Source organism: Paralichthys olivaceus, chromosome 24 (assembly GCF_024713975.1).
Source record: "Paralichthys olivaceus isolate ysfri-2021 chromosome 24, ASM2471397v2, whole genome shotgun sequence".
Taxonomy (NCBI): Eukaryota; Metazoa; Chordata; class Actinopteri; order Pleuronectiformes; family Paralichthyidae; genus Paralichthys; species Paralichthys olivaceus.
In genome coordinates, this window is record NC_091116.1 from 12,890,439 (window position 1) to 12,903,393 (window position 12,955).

Sequence of the window (12,955 nt, forward strand, 5' to 3'; positions counted from 1 at the left end):
CACTCCAGGCCTCTTCTCCTCTCTCCTCTAATAAATCAACCTCCTTCCTGTTTGGAGAATCTCCGCCTCTCTTTGCTTCATCCATATCTCCTTCTCTCTCTCTCTCTCCGTCCAACTGCCTGTTTTTTGGCCCCCCCCCACTGCTCCTTTCACACTGTTTTAATGTTAACAGGATGCTCTGGAGTTCCACCTCCTCACGGTCCCACAGCAGAGCTAACGTGCAAATCTGTCTTCCCTCGCGGGCGGATGTAAGCCCCTAACTCATCCTCTGGCTCGGCCCCAGTTGACCAATCCAGGAATTTGACGAATCTTGAAAACGTCTCGCTGCAGTGGAGTCTGTCTGGTTGGCACACGGAGGACACGTTCACTTGTAATCACTTGTTTATGGAAAATAATGTCTCTCTTGGATTGTTATCATCTTTTTTTTTTTCTTCCTCTCGTTCTCATCTTTCCATTTTGTTTAAGTTTTTAGTCGAAGCATCTGAACATGTTTGGTTTTTTTAACGGTTTCTCTGAATTCCTCTCAAACTAAACCTGGAAAACCTGATGCTTTAACTTTCTTTTTTGAAATTAGATTTTCTGCTTTTGTGCCACAGAATCTTCAAATGCTTCGTATCTCTTAAATCTGTACAACCTCAGTAAAAAGGTTCTGGAAGTAAATAAACCACAATAAATCGAATTGAAATCATGTGAGACAGTTTAGAATTAAACTTAATAAACACGTAGAGCATACAGATTCAAGAGGTTTCTAAATAAATAACTAATATCTCAGCTGTCATCATCGTGAGCGAGCAACGTATTGAGTTAGAAAACAGAGCTCTTGACTTTCAGCTGCAAAAAGGTTTTTATTTTATTTTACATTGATTCAAACTCGGCACAAAAAAGTCAAAAGATGCAAATGAGAAAATCAAACATCTCTGTGGGATATTTAACATGTGAGGAGAATAACACAGTAAATCTCAATATGAAACACTTTCACATTAACTTGCAGGGAGACGACAAAGGCATGTGTTGTGACGGTGCACGTGCGCACGCCTGAGCGCACACACACTCTGGATAGATGAGATTATTTTCGGCTTTGTTGTCGTGTACAGACGATCAGCGGCAGCTTAAAAGAGCCACACTGAGGTTTGGATTAATGTTGCTGGCAGAGTCTCGGTGACCGGATCTGAGGTTTTCCTGCAGAATTGGGAAACTTTTGAAGTCTGGTCTCTTTTGTCCGCTGGTTGGATTTAACCTATCTCACATTTTAATGGCATGCATAATCCATCTTTCAGGGTCATCGCAGAAACATTGTAATGCTCTGTGACGCCTCTCGATCTCGGCCGTGGGCCGTGGGATGGTTTTGATTGGCTTTGGTCTCACAAACCTCAGTGGTCAGAGCTGAGCCGCTGCCTCAGGCTGAACATGAAGCCCAGATGATTCTGGGCTCAGAGGTCAGAGCGTAAAGATGGCGCCGAGTCAAACGAGCTAAGGATGGTCTTGTTTTCTTTCCCCTTGTGATGATGAGAGTGGAGCTTCAGCTCAATGGTTTCCTGTCTTGTCTCCTCCAGGCAGATCTGAGCAGACACTCGTCCGTCTCGTCCGTCAGTGAAGACACATCTTCAAGTCAGAGGTGAGTTGACAAAGACAACATGGACGCTGCACAGTGACCGTGTGAACTTTAATTTCAATGCACAAGTTGGAGGCTTTAACGTAAACGCTCGCGGGGCAACGCCACCGTTCCGCAGCTAAAACCACACGTTGTTTGAACGCAGCTTTTAAAGTTCGGCGTCTCGTCTCACTCCAGAGCAACTTAAAGAAAAACACAGAAGTCTGGTCGGCTGCCAGACGCTAAGCTACTCATCCACTCCCGGGACTTTTCACACTCGCTTTTCCCATGACTCATCGGGGCCTGGGAGTCAGATGTAAGTGGCCGCACTCAGCCGGATGATTAGCCTGGCTGTTTATGAATGTATAATAGAGGGACGGGGTCAGGGAGGGAGGGAGGGGGGGGGGGATACGGGCAGATTGTTTGCGTTGATGTCATTGGAGATATTTTCCCCCCTCCCCCTTAAAAAAAAAAAAAAAAAGAAGTAGTGATTCAGTTGAAACTCCAGTCTGGTTTTTTTTTTTTTTTACAGTTTGAGTTACACGACAGGAAATGAAAAGACGGAGCGAGGAGCTAAATGTAGATTCTGAGAGTAAATGTTGTTTCAGAGGAGCCTCGTGTTTGTGTGTGTGTGCGTCTATATTTAGCTCCTGTTAACAATGAGTTCGCTCTGTGGCGTGGCGTTGTGGGTTTGTGGATGCGTTCGGGGGCGTCAGAGAGACGGTGTGTTTATTTGTGTGTGTGGTTGAGATTGTGGGGTTTGGTGCATGTGTCAGGCGTGTGTGTGTGTGTGTGTGTATGGGCGTGAGCAGGGAGACGCCTCAGCTGTGACTCAAACAGAAAAAGCTGAACGTGTTTAAAGCTGCAAGAATTGATTATTTATATTGATGATTGTTAATTTGTCAGTTGTTTTGTAAAATGTCAAAGACACAGATCAGATTCTCCCACATTCAAAGCTCACAACCTTTTTTTTTGAGACTTTAAAGAATCTGAAATGATAAGTCATTATTTATCAGTCGACAGTGATGTTAGAAGGAACCTCCGCCATCAACGCCCAGCTATCAGAGTATTGATGAATTAAAAGGCTCGGCCTCCATTTGTGTCAGTAACGACGCACCCCCTCACCCACCCCCTCACCCCCTCACCCCCTCACGCCTGCAGGGACTGGTGACCTATTTCCAGATCCATAACATGGTCAAAGTGCAGCTCTGTGCCGCCACCGCCGCCGCCATTCTCCTCCTGACCGCCACCAGCCCGGCCCCTCCCCTCCCTCCCCTCCTCTGGGTCTCATGTTGCCATGGGAACGCTGACATCACTGCGGGGCAGGGATGGTGCGTGCCAGGAAGCATCGACTTGTGCGAAGAGGCTGAAGGTACCGAGGAGGGGATGACACAGCAGTCAGCTCCAGTCGGCTCAATTCTTTAATCGTCTTAAAGGGGAAACAGCAGGATGAATGAATATCCCTTTATTTGTCACAGCAAAATAATTAGCAAATTATAATTATCAATTAATAATTGTCATTTGCAGTTTTTAACTCAATTAACTAATTTTCTATCTCGAAAATTGTATGTAGAAATAAATTCCTCCCACCCTCAAAGTAGTGGAGAGTTTTCATGGGGACTATTTCTCCTCTCTCCTCTCTCCTCCCTCCTCCCTCCTCCATGGTGGAGTCCTTCAAGTTTTCCGGTCAGTAGATTCTTCAGCAGATCTGAAGACTGTGATGCTGCAGAGGCCTCAGTACAAACTGACTCCTAGAATGCAGATGCTGTGTTTATTGAATAAAACGCTGTAATCAGAGTTTCTAATGTATAAACCAAAGAAAACAACACGTGAGTGTGTTTTATCATATGAAACACATGAACCAGCCTGATTTGCAGGCCTGTCGTTTTCTTTTCAAATATAAAATTATGTTGCTGACTCACCGAGTGACCTGTTGGCCGAGTGTCACCACTTCCTGTATCCTTCATCTCAAACTTATCAAATTAAAAGCACTGAATCTTTCCAGTTTCCTGGAAATCTGTAGTTTTTGCGTCGTCAAACAAACAAACAGGAGGAAACACGACGGTGGTAAAAACTGGCAGATAAATCAATAATGAAAATTGGTTCTTACTCCTTTAGTTGCAGCTTTGATGCTAACTGAATTTGCAGTTTCATAAAATCGTTCTGATCTGATCAGGTCTCATCACATGATTCTCCTCAGATCTACCAACGCCTCGTCGGTCCTGAAGAAAGTGTAAACCCCGACACTCACTTTTAAAACTTTTATTCATATTTTTTTCATCTGAGGTTTTTAGTGATAATGAAAAGCTTTGTCAGAAAGTATTCACATAATCCCAGTGCACCTGTACTGCCTGTATTACGGTACCTAATCTGTGAGGAGTGGAATCATCCCTGAATCTCTTGTAAGCAGGAGTGTGTGTGTGTGTGTGTGTGTGTGTGTGTGTTCATTCACACTTCACTGGTTATGCTTCAGTCCCGCACACGTTCCTGCTGAGTCAACAAAACTTAATCCGCTCGTCTGCCGAGTGGGAGGAAGAAGAAGAGGAGGAGGAGGAGACCGGGTTAATTACAGGTCACGACAACCTTGCTGTCGTCCTCCTCGTCAGTGTGACACTTACCCATCATCCCCTTCTACAAACCATACAGCATTCATGCATGTTCTCCGATTCACTACTACTAAACTAAAGCCCAGCAGGATTTTGCGACAGAATCATGCTTAAAACTATTATTTTCATTATCGATTACTCCGCAGATTATTCTCTTCATTAATCAATTTAAAGTTTAGTCGATAAAATGTCAGAACTTTGTGAAAAAGGTAAAGTTCTTTTGTCCAATCAGCCCTCAAATGAATTTACTACTGGAAACCAGCAAATATTCCAACTTCTGTGTTCTCTGTAAACACTGGCTGATGTATTGTGAATTATTTATGGGAAAACAAAGCAGTGACCTCCTTATTGTATTTTAGTTAACAAACTATTCAAGCCAGCCGGACAAAAGGAGGAGGAGGCAGAAGCGTATTATCTCCAGTGAATAGAAGGTCACCGAGATTCTGAGAATAAGAGAAACTGAAAATAAAAATCAAAAGTTGAAAGTTTAAATAATGTACAAGTAAAGAAAAGACAACATGAAGACATCAGATGTGTAAAATACAGATTCTACTTTAATTCAACACGAGTGAGAACTGATACACACACACACACACACACACACACTGAGGATTAAGGCCAGGTTGGCCCACTGAGAGGCTGCCAGAGATTCCATCCTCCCTCCTAAATGGATGGTGACATTCCGATGAGAGCGGCGCTCCACGGAGGCGTGATGGCTGACCCAGATCAGGGTGGGGCTGGTGGAAAGAAGGGTGGGGGGGGGGTGCGAGCTGCAGACAGGGAGGGAAGTAAGGTCAGATTAAGGCTGGGGTGCGGTGGCGCCGGTGGAGAAAGAGGAGGGATGCTCGGGCTGGAAGGTAAAGTGAAGAGTGAGACAAAATAACAAGAGGTGGGGGGGGGGGGGGACGTGGAAGTCAGACGAGCCTCAGGCCTCCTCCTCACCTTCTCCCCCCCCCCTCTGTGAGAGACGAGGCCGCCAAGGTTGAGTCGAGGACGTGATGAGATGTGACGGGTCTCTTTTGACTGGTGGTGCTGTTGATTTAACCCCGTCAGCATCAGGACTGTGTGACTCTGGTTTCCTCTGCGGAAACAACTCAAACTTCAATTTCACAGATCGTGATTCTACAGCTGATTTCTAATGATTTCATCTGCAGAAACTACACAACCCATCCGCTCAAGGCCTAAAACACTGGGCGGAGGTATTCGTCCTTCACGTGAACAAGTCCTTCAAAAAACATTCCCTCCAAAAACTAGAACCAATGAAAGGGGCTCGAGGAGTCCTCGTGGCTCAGGCCTCTCAGTGTCTCTGCTGCTCTGTAGTGTTGTGATCTATTTTTTGTCGTTTTTCTCTTTTTCTATCAAAGCAGCTTTTGTGTCTTCCTTCTCAGGGACAGTGTGTGAACGCAGACTGGGGCACGTTGTTTCCAAAACAGCAGCTGGAAGCAGATCAGCTCTAAACCACCATCAGTCTGTCAGAGCACCAGTTTTCTTCCTTAGCAACAGCTGCGACTGTAGACGGAGCCCTGGGCTGAGATTTTTACTCTCAGACAGTTTGGCCCACTATCACCACAGTGTCAGTGGGTCTTTTTTCTTCTTTCCCTCCTCCCTCCTTCTCTCTCTCTCTCTCCTCTGATCCTCACATCTTCCCACTGCAGCAGACATTAGTCCACATCACCGAGAGCCTGTCGCCATGCAGCACTGCAGGGGAGGAGGGATGGGCTGGAAGAGAGAGAGAGGGGCGAGGAGGGGTACACGGGCCGACACCAGTATTTTTCACATATGGGCTGACAGTGGAAAAGAGGAGAAAATAAGAGGAGGAGAAGAAAAAAAAAAGCAGCTTGAGAAAGACAAAGATTTAAAGGAAGTGCTGAGAGCTGCTGGTGGTGACGAGGAAAAACAGGTTGTTATGATGGAATTAGCTGCAGCTGCTCGATGATAATGATGCAGCTTATTAACGAGGGAGGGTCGTCCTGTTAATCGTGTTGGAACAGCAGCGTTGTGTGTTTCCTGTGGGGGGGGGGCTGCATGCACGAGGGTCCCCGCTCGAGTAGATGGCGTCTTTTGTTGTTATTGAAATGAATGAGGGGGGGGGGGGGGCGGGTGTTGCGCTCCACCTAATATGTGCAATTATGTGTCTGTAGGTGTGTGTGTGTGTATTTTTCAAACCCATCTGCCGGATCCCCCCACCCCCACCCCACCCCAACCATAAGACCGGTGCTGGTTGCCGTGGTAACCTCCTCCTTATCACCGGTGGTGAGGGGATGTGAAGGGTGTGTCCGCATCTTTCCTTTTTTCATTCTACATTTTATAAGCTGCGTGTTGTCGGGCATTTCTTTTTTTATTCTGGGATGATTTGGTTTATATTTAAACCTTGCATCAAGTGTGTGTGTGTGTGTGTGTGTGTGTGTGTGTGTGTGTGTGTGTGTGTGTGTGTGTGTGGGGCACAGACGGCTGCAGAATCTCTCACCACGTCGACTAAATCCAAACACACGGTCCGTCTGTGGGAGTCGTGTGAAATGTAAAGTCAGTGAATTACGAGCGTTGAGATGCAGAGATGTTGTCTCTCTGCTTCCTCAGCACGTGGACGCTGAGACAAAGACAAAGCCGGCGGAGCAGCAGCAGCGTGGCTCCTTACCTCCCTCTAGTGACTGCTTTGCAACATCATATGAGGATGCTTCAGAGGATTCCCTCTTTTTGTTTTTGCCCTCCTCATCCTCATCCCTCATCCTCATCTTCTCTGTCTTTCGCCAGGTGACCCGTCCCCTCCCCGGCGTCCCGGCAGACAGGCATGGCAGACGGTCGGCAGCCAGACGAGCACTGGGCCTCCAACGGCCAAGAGAACGGCGAGAACGGCTACTCCGCCTACAGCTCTGGCTACAGGGAGAACGGATACCACGGCGGGGCGGCTGCACATCCTGGAACGACAGGTACGGACGTGGCGTGTTTGACTCACTGAGACATTGAGTGGACTGCACAGTCCGCACGCTGCCAGATGGCAGTGAGGGGGGGGGGGGGGGGAAATGTGATTGGTCGTGCAGGGCCAGAGAAGAGCGATCAATCCTTCCAACAGTTTCCTATTTGAATGAACAGTCTGCTGCAGCGCTGACAAAAGGCCAGAGAGTCCATTACATTTTGCTTTGGACTCTCTTCCTCTTCTTTCTTTCAAAGGTGCACAGGATGGAGAGACATCGGAAGAGTAGAAAGAAAGAGAGGAGGAAATTAAAGAAGGAAAAAAACAGGATGATAGATGGAGAAAAGCTTCTTATTCGGGGGCAAACTTCTCATGTTGGTGCATGTTTGGTTGTTTTCCTTTGTTAAATCTGAATCTTGAGCTGCTCTCGTAAGAACATGTGATGTTTTTAAGGTAAGTTTGTGTTTTATAATCTGCACCGGAGAAAAAGCAAACTAGTCACTTATCAAACCCCAGAGGATTGTGGGATTTCCGCTCTGCATCAAACACGCCACCGGCGTTATTAGTGGGTTATTCGTTTTTCATTTCCTTCCTTCCATCCACGTCTTGTCTTCCCTGTGTGTGTCTCTCTCTCTCTCTGTCTCTCTCCCTTCGCAGTGGATGACTCAGCCAATTTGCCTCCCTCCCCTCCCCCCTCTCCATCCGCTGAGCAGATCGGGCCCGTGGCACAAGGTACACACACGTATGCCCACACCAGACCCTCCAGCATGAGAGTGTGAATGGTGGAAAAAGACAAAGACGCCGCCGATCAAATGTGTGCGTCTTGAGAATTTGGGTCTCGAGACGAGGCAGCCACTCCTCCTCCTTTCTTCTTCTTCTTTGATTTTTAGTTTCTGCTGCTCTGCATGTCCACTGATCACCTTTAAGACGTCTGCAGGATGTCCCACTGTGTCCTGTCCACTTTGGTCCAATATCACTTTAAAGCTAAAACACTTACATCCTCCCCTCGCTTCACGTAACCTGCCACTGGAGCCCGTCACCTCATCCGGCTGCCTCCCCCTTCTCACCATCTCCTCTGCGCTTCTTTTTCCTCACTTTGTCTTTTGAGTTTGTGAATCACTCATCTGCTTCCGGCTCTCGGGAAAACAACAACAAGTGTTTTCTAATCGTTTCCTCTGTGCATGTGGCATGCAATCAACAAAATGTAGAAGTAGATTAAGTAGATCTCAAAACCTCCGCCAAGGCCCAACGGTCCCCTGATGAAGCCATGTTTTAATTAAGCAGATCCAGGTTTGTATGTAAATATACCTGAGTTTTAAATCTTCCTGGGCCCTGGTTGGTGAAGGCAAACTACCAGAGAATACATACATCGGTATGTTTTGTCTCATCCTGCAGACGAACAAACAAACAATATAACCTTGGTGGAGGTACTCATATCGTCCCACTGCATGTTTTATTACAGAACAAATCCTCAGGGACTTTCCCCTCAAACTTCAACTCTTTAAATATATTTGATGATGTAGCTTTGCTTGTGTTCCTGAATATTTATAAATACCTAAGTGTTGATTGCATCCCATACATCGCCATCGGAGCTGAAAGTGTCAAACCATGTGACCCCAGTTTTGTCGTCCTCCATGTCTCATCCATGTGTCTCCCTCCTTTCCTGCTCGAAGAAGATAAAGTAGAGAAGGAGGAGGAGGAGGAGGAGGAGGCTGCTCCCGACAGGCACCAGGAGGAGGTGACATATGAGCAGCCGGGAGACTCGCTCTTAGAGCAGACAGATTATTTAGCAGAGCCCCAGCAGACACCTGAGGTCCTCAATGGAGGAGCTCATCCAGGTGAACGCAGCTCGTCTCCAAAAGGTGTGTGTGTGTGTTTGTGATTTAACTTGACTCGTAAATGTGCGACTGATCTTTTCCTACTTTGCATGATCCTCTCGTGCTCTGTTATCGGACACGGAGACTTTGATTTCCAAAGCGTGATGCGACTCAGGCTTTGCTGCCGACCTTCCTCCAGCTTCTTTGCTCTTCAGCTTCTGCTTCAATACCTGAAGTCGCTGTTTGCAAAGTGACACAACACAACACTTTGATTTTGTTGCTCTTCTCATGCCATTTGCTTTCCATCGGAGCGACATTAGAAAACCTGATCAACCACGTTGCGGTTGATCACCTCTCTGCCCTCGTGTATTGCCAGCTACATTGCAAATGCAGATATCACTGTGTGAACTGTCAAGCATCGTAGATTTGAGTGTATTCTTTGTATTTGTATGTGGATCCTGCTGGAATACTGTGTCTCTGAGAATGCCCACGTGTTCGGGTACTTCATGGATCAGTCTATTTTACGGCTGTTGTGTATCTGTCACTTTGAGTTTTGATGTTGTTTTCATTTCATCCCGAGGCGAAGGATAATCCTGTTTTCCTATTGTTACTAAGATCACTTCTAATCCACACTCATTGGACATGTCTCATCTTTATCTATTAATGATTCACTATGAGTCCCCTTTATAAATTCACTTCACTAACTGCGAAAACTAAAAGTATTTCCCCTGTGTATTGCAATAGGAATTCAAAACATTTCTATTCATTTATTTCTCGTCATCTAACGTCATGCAACTCATCCCTTCATTCCAGTTCTGCACGCTGTCGTAGGTGCTGTACTTCCCCCCCCGCGCTGTGTGTTTTGCCTGATGGAGAGCTACTGTATCTGTGTGCAGACGGCCTCCGCTTCTCTGTATTGGCTTTTTGTGGATGCTGCTAGCGAAAGCTTTTAGGTAGCGTGACTCGGAGATGCACAGAGTTGTACAGTGTCCTTGAACTCGCAGCCCGGCCGGAAGAAGAGTGTCTCAGTCAGGTGTGTTGTGAGTCTGCGATGAAAGAAGACGAACCGCAGGTGTCGCCGTTGCACGCGAAGCAGGTGGTTGTTGAGGAAGCGAGTCCTGAAGGAGAAGAAGTTGCCTCGAGCGAACCTCCTCCTCCGTCTGTGAAAGATAAAGACGTGCCCTCGATAGAAGTGGGAAGAAAAGATGAAGTAGAAGAGTCCAAAGAGGTGAAAGAGTCAGAAGAGTCGTCGCCAAGCAAAGACAAACCACAGACAGCTGACTCGATGAATAAGGACCAAGATGGAGGTGACATCATATTGCAAGAGACACAAGTGACTGATGTTCAAAACGTCCAATCGAGTCCAGAACCGGGTGCAGAGTCCAAAAGCACAGCTGGGGTGTTGGAAGAACAGAAACCAGGAGCTGCCACTTACTTTGAGACGTCCTCAAAACTCCACGGAGACCAGTCACCGCAAACTCAGAGCTATTACGAGCTCAGCACAGCGGCAGAGACGGAATTAAGAGAACCTGAAAATGTGATGCAAGAGGAGGAAGAGGAGGGGACAGTGAAGACGTCCAGCTGTAAAGTGTCTTTCGAGCAGAGAAGCCTCTCGTTGAACATTAACATCGGATCCTCTGAGAAGACGTCCAGCTCCTTCTCCGAGAGTTTGTGTCCAATCAGCGGAAGTTTCGATGAATCCGACGTCCACCCTGCAACGCCGACCGTGGAGAGCCATAACCACACGTGTCCTCCAGCTGTTTCCATCACTGAAACATCTGCTGGCGCACACGAGGATGCTCCCGCCAAAGTAGAAGCGCCTCCAAGTCCTGACGAGCAAATTTCCAGTTTCTGCCTCTCTGAGATGTTGGACCTGGCGGGAGCGCTGCCTCAGCCGTCACTGGGGAGGAGAGAGGTCGACCACATGAGGCGAAAGTCTGTGCCCACCAATGTGTCGTCCCTCGTGGGCAGCTCTTTGGCTCGGCTCGCTTTGGGAGATACGACCTCGAGAGCTGCGGGGAGGGAAAACCAGCTGGAGGAACTCGGCTACTGTGTATTCAACGAGTACTCGGGGCCGTTGCCTTCTCCTGCAGACGTTCCAAGTCCTGGACACTCTCCGCACCAGAGTTTCCCTTCTGTGGAGAGCGAGGTCGAGGAAGAGCTGAGTGTTTACAAGGGAATCCAACAACCGGATCAAAAAGCTGTAACCGAGAAGAAGGATTCACCAGTGAAGACGTCCCTGATGCTGGAAAGAGCCGTGACGAGCGGAGTGAAACCCGATCGCCTGAGAATCCCAATTAATTCATCAAAAGACCGGCTGAATGAGTTTCGTTTGGAGAGCGGCCTGACTGGAGACCTTAAGATCCAAGCCATCCCTGAGGTTGATGTAGAGAAAGACCCCTCTAGAGAGGCTTCCCCCATCCCACCAGACAGTTCCTTCACTTTCACTCCTGTGGATCCTCTGAGCAAAGCTCCAAAGACTCCAACCACCCCCAGATCACCAGAAGATGCACCGTCAGAAAGCCAAGACGCTAAAGATGAAGCTGGGAAAGAAGTCAAAATGGAGAACGAGTTAAAATCTGAGAGCAGAGATGATAAAAAGCCAGAGTTGGACAAAGAAGTGACGCCAACCGAGCAGAAAGAATCCGAGCAAATAAGTGAAGAAGCAAACAGATCTTCAGTGTCCTCTTCAGGAGAGAGCACAGACAAGAAGATTCAAGAAGAAACAGAAACGCAACAGATCTCAAAAGCCCAAATCCAGTCGCTAATAACCACCACCATCATCGTCATACCTCAAGCACAAGCAGAGGAAGAGGATGAAGACGACATCGAGATCGCAGAAGAGCCTCAAGAGATGATGGAGGAAGCCGAAGAGCCCGTTCTTCCGAAGACGCATGAAGCTGAAGACAGAAAGAAAGAGGAGGAGATGGGAGGCGACCAGGTGGTGGAAGAAGAGTGGAGTCGTAGTGCAACACACTCGCCTCCTTGCTCCGACCAGGGTGGAGGCAGAGACGATGGGACGGGGGAGGAAAAAGTAGCAGAAATAAACCGAGAAGAAGGGAGGAAACAGGACGAGGAGGAAGAGAAGAGGGTGGATGAAGGGGAGGAGAAAGACGTAGAGATGGGTCAGGAGGTGGAGGAGAACGATGAAACCACATTGGAAGTGTCCATCCTGGACACAGACAGTGGCTGGATGGACTCACAAGGTACTGGAGCTTGTACATTCAAAGTTATTACCTGTAAAAACGTGTTTAAAAGTAAATGAAAGTTCATTTCTAGCATCAGGAAGCTTGTTGTTCTGATCCCTCTCCACTGCAGATGAGGACAAAAGTATAATGACTGAGCAAATCGAAGCCCTTCCTCACACCCAGAGTTCCACGTGCACACCCGCGGCGGCGGTGGTGGTGGACAGACCCGCTAAACGGGCCCCTGGCAGAGGAAGGGGCCACGTTGGCACCGCTGAGAGCAAAGTGTCCCGCAAAGTGCTCCATCCAAGAGAGGAGATGAAGAAGAAAAAAGGTTTCGATTTTGTTTTCGAGAAGAAGTGTTGTCTGATTTAGCCATTTTCACAAATGTCGTAAACTCTTGTTGACTTGAACTCAGATTTTGCGTCTGTATTTCCTGTTGGTGTAATCCTCTCTCTCCCTTTTTGCCGGTAGGCATGAGGAGGGCTGAGCAGAATAAGCTGTCAGTCCTCCAAAGTCGCTCTCCATCTCGAAAGAGCGTAGCCAGAGCGGCGGCCAGACACCCTCGGCCCGCTCTGCTTCACGGCTCTGCTAGACGCAAGGCCTCAGGTGAACACTTTTCACCAGGAACCAGGTGCCGTGGATAGAGAGAGTGAAAGCAAACATTACTCATAAGGTGCTGCAGTCTTCATTACGAGACACAATCAGAAATGACTCTCTCTATTGATGGCTGTGGAATTGTGCGGGTGCAATGTAGCTGGCAAACATCACGTGCTGCCATCTTTGAGTCGTCCGCTCTGTTTTCTCTCCATCGTCACTTTTCTGTTTCACGGCTTCATTTGCTG

The 12,955-nt window shown here is 47.6% G+C and overlaps 1 protein-coding gene across 16 annotated transcripts in view; it reads left to right on the forward strand.

The window, feature by feature from the left end:
* LOC109644032 (microtubule-associated protein tau-like) overlaps positions 1-12,955 on the forward strand; it is a 39,652-nt gene that overhangs the window by 20,065 nt on the left and 6,632 nt on the right. For 6 of the 16 annotated variants that reach the window (XM_069521123.1, XM_069521136.1, XM_069521135.1 and 3 more), the window contains exons 3-9: positions 1,554-1,615; positions 6,949-7,124; positions 7,766-7,840; positions 8,782-8,970; positions 9,930-12,131; positions 12,244-12,443; positions 12,581-12,719. In XM_069521123.1, coding sequence (XP_069377224.1) covers positions 6,986-7,124; positions 7,766-7,840; positions 8,782-8,970; positions 9,930-12,131; positions 12,244-12,443; positions 12,581-12,719 — 2,944 coding nt within the window. In that variant the 5' untranslated portion in view covers positions 1,554-1,615; positions 6,949-6,985. Of the gene's footprint in view, positions 1-191; positions 371-1,553; positions 1,616-5,888; positions 6,098-6,948; positions 7,125-7,765; positions 7,841-8,781; positions 8,971-9,929; positions 12,132-12,243; positions 12,445-12,580; positions 12,720-12,955 lie in introns of those variants that run through there. The other 10 variants (XM_069521128.1, XM_069521129.1, XM_069521131.1 and 7 more) reach the window with 7 other exon arrangements.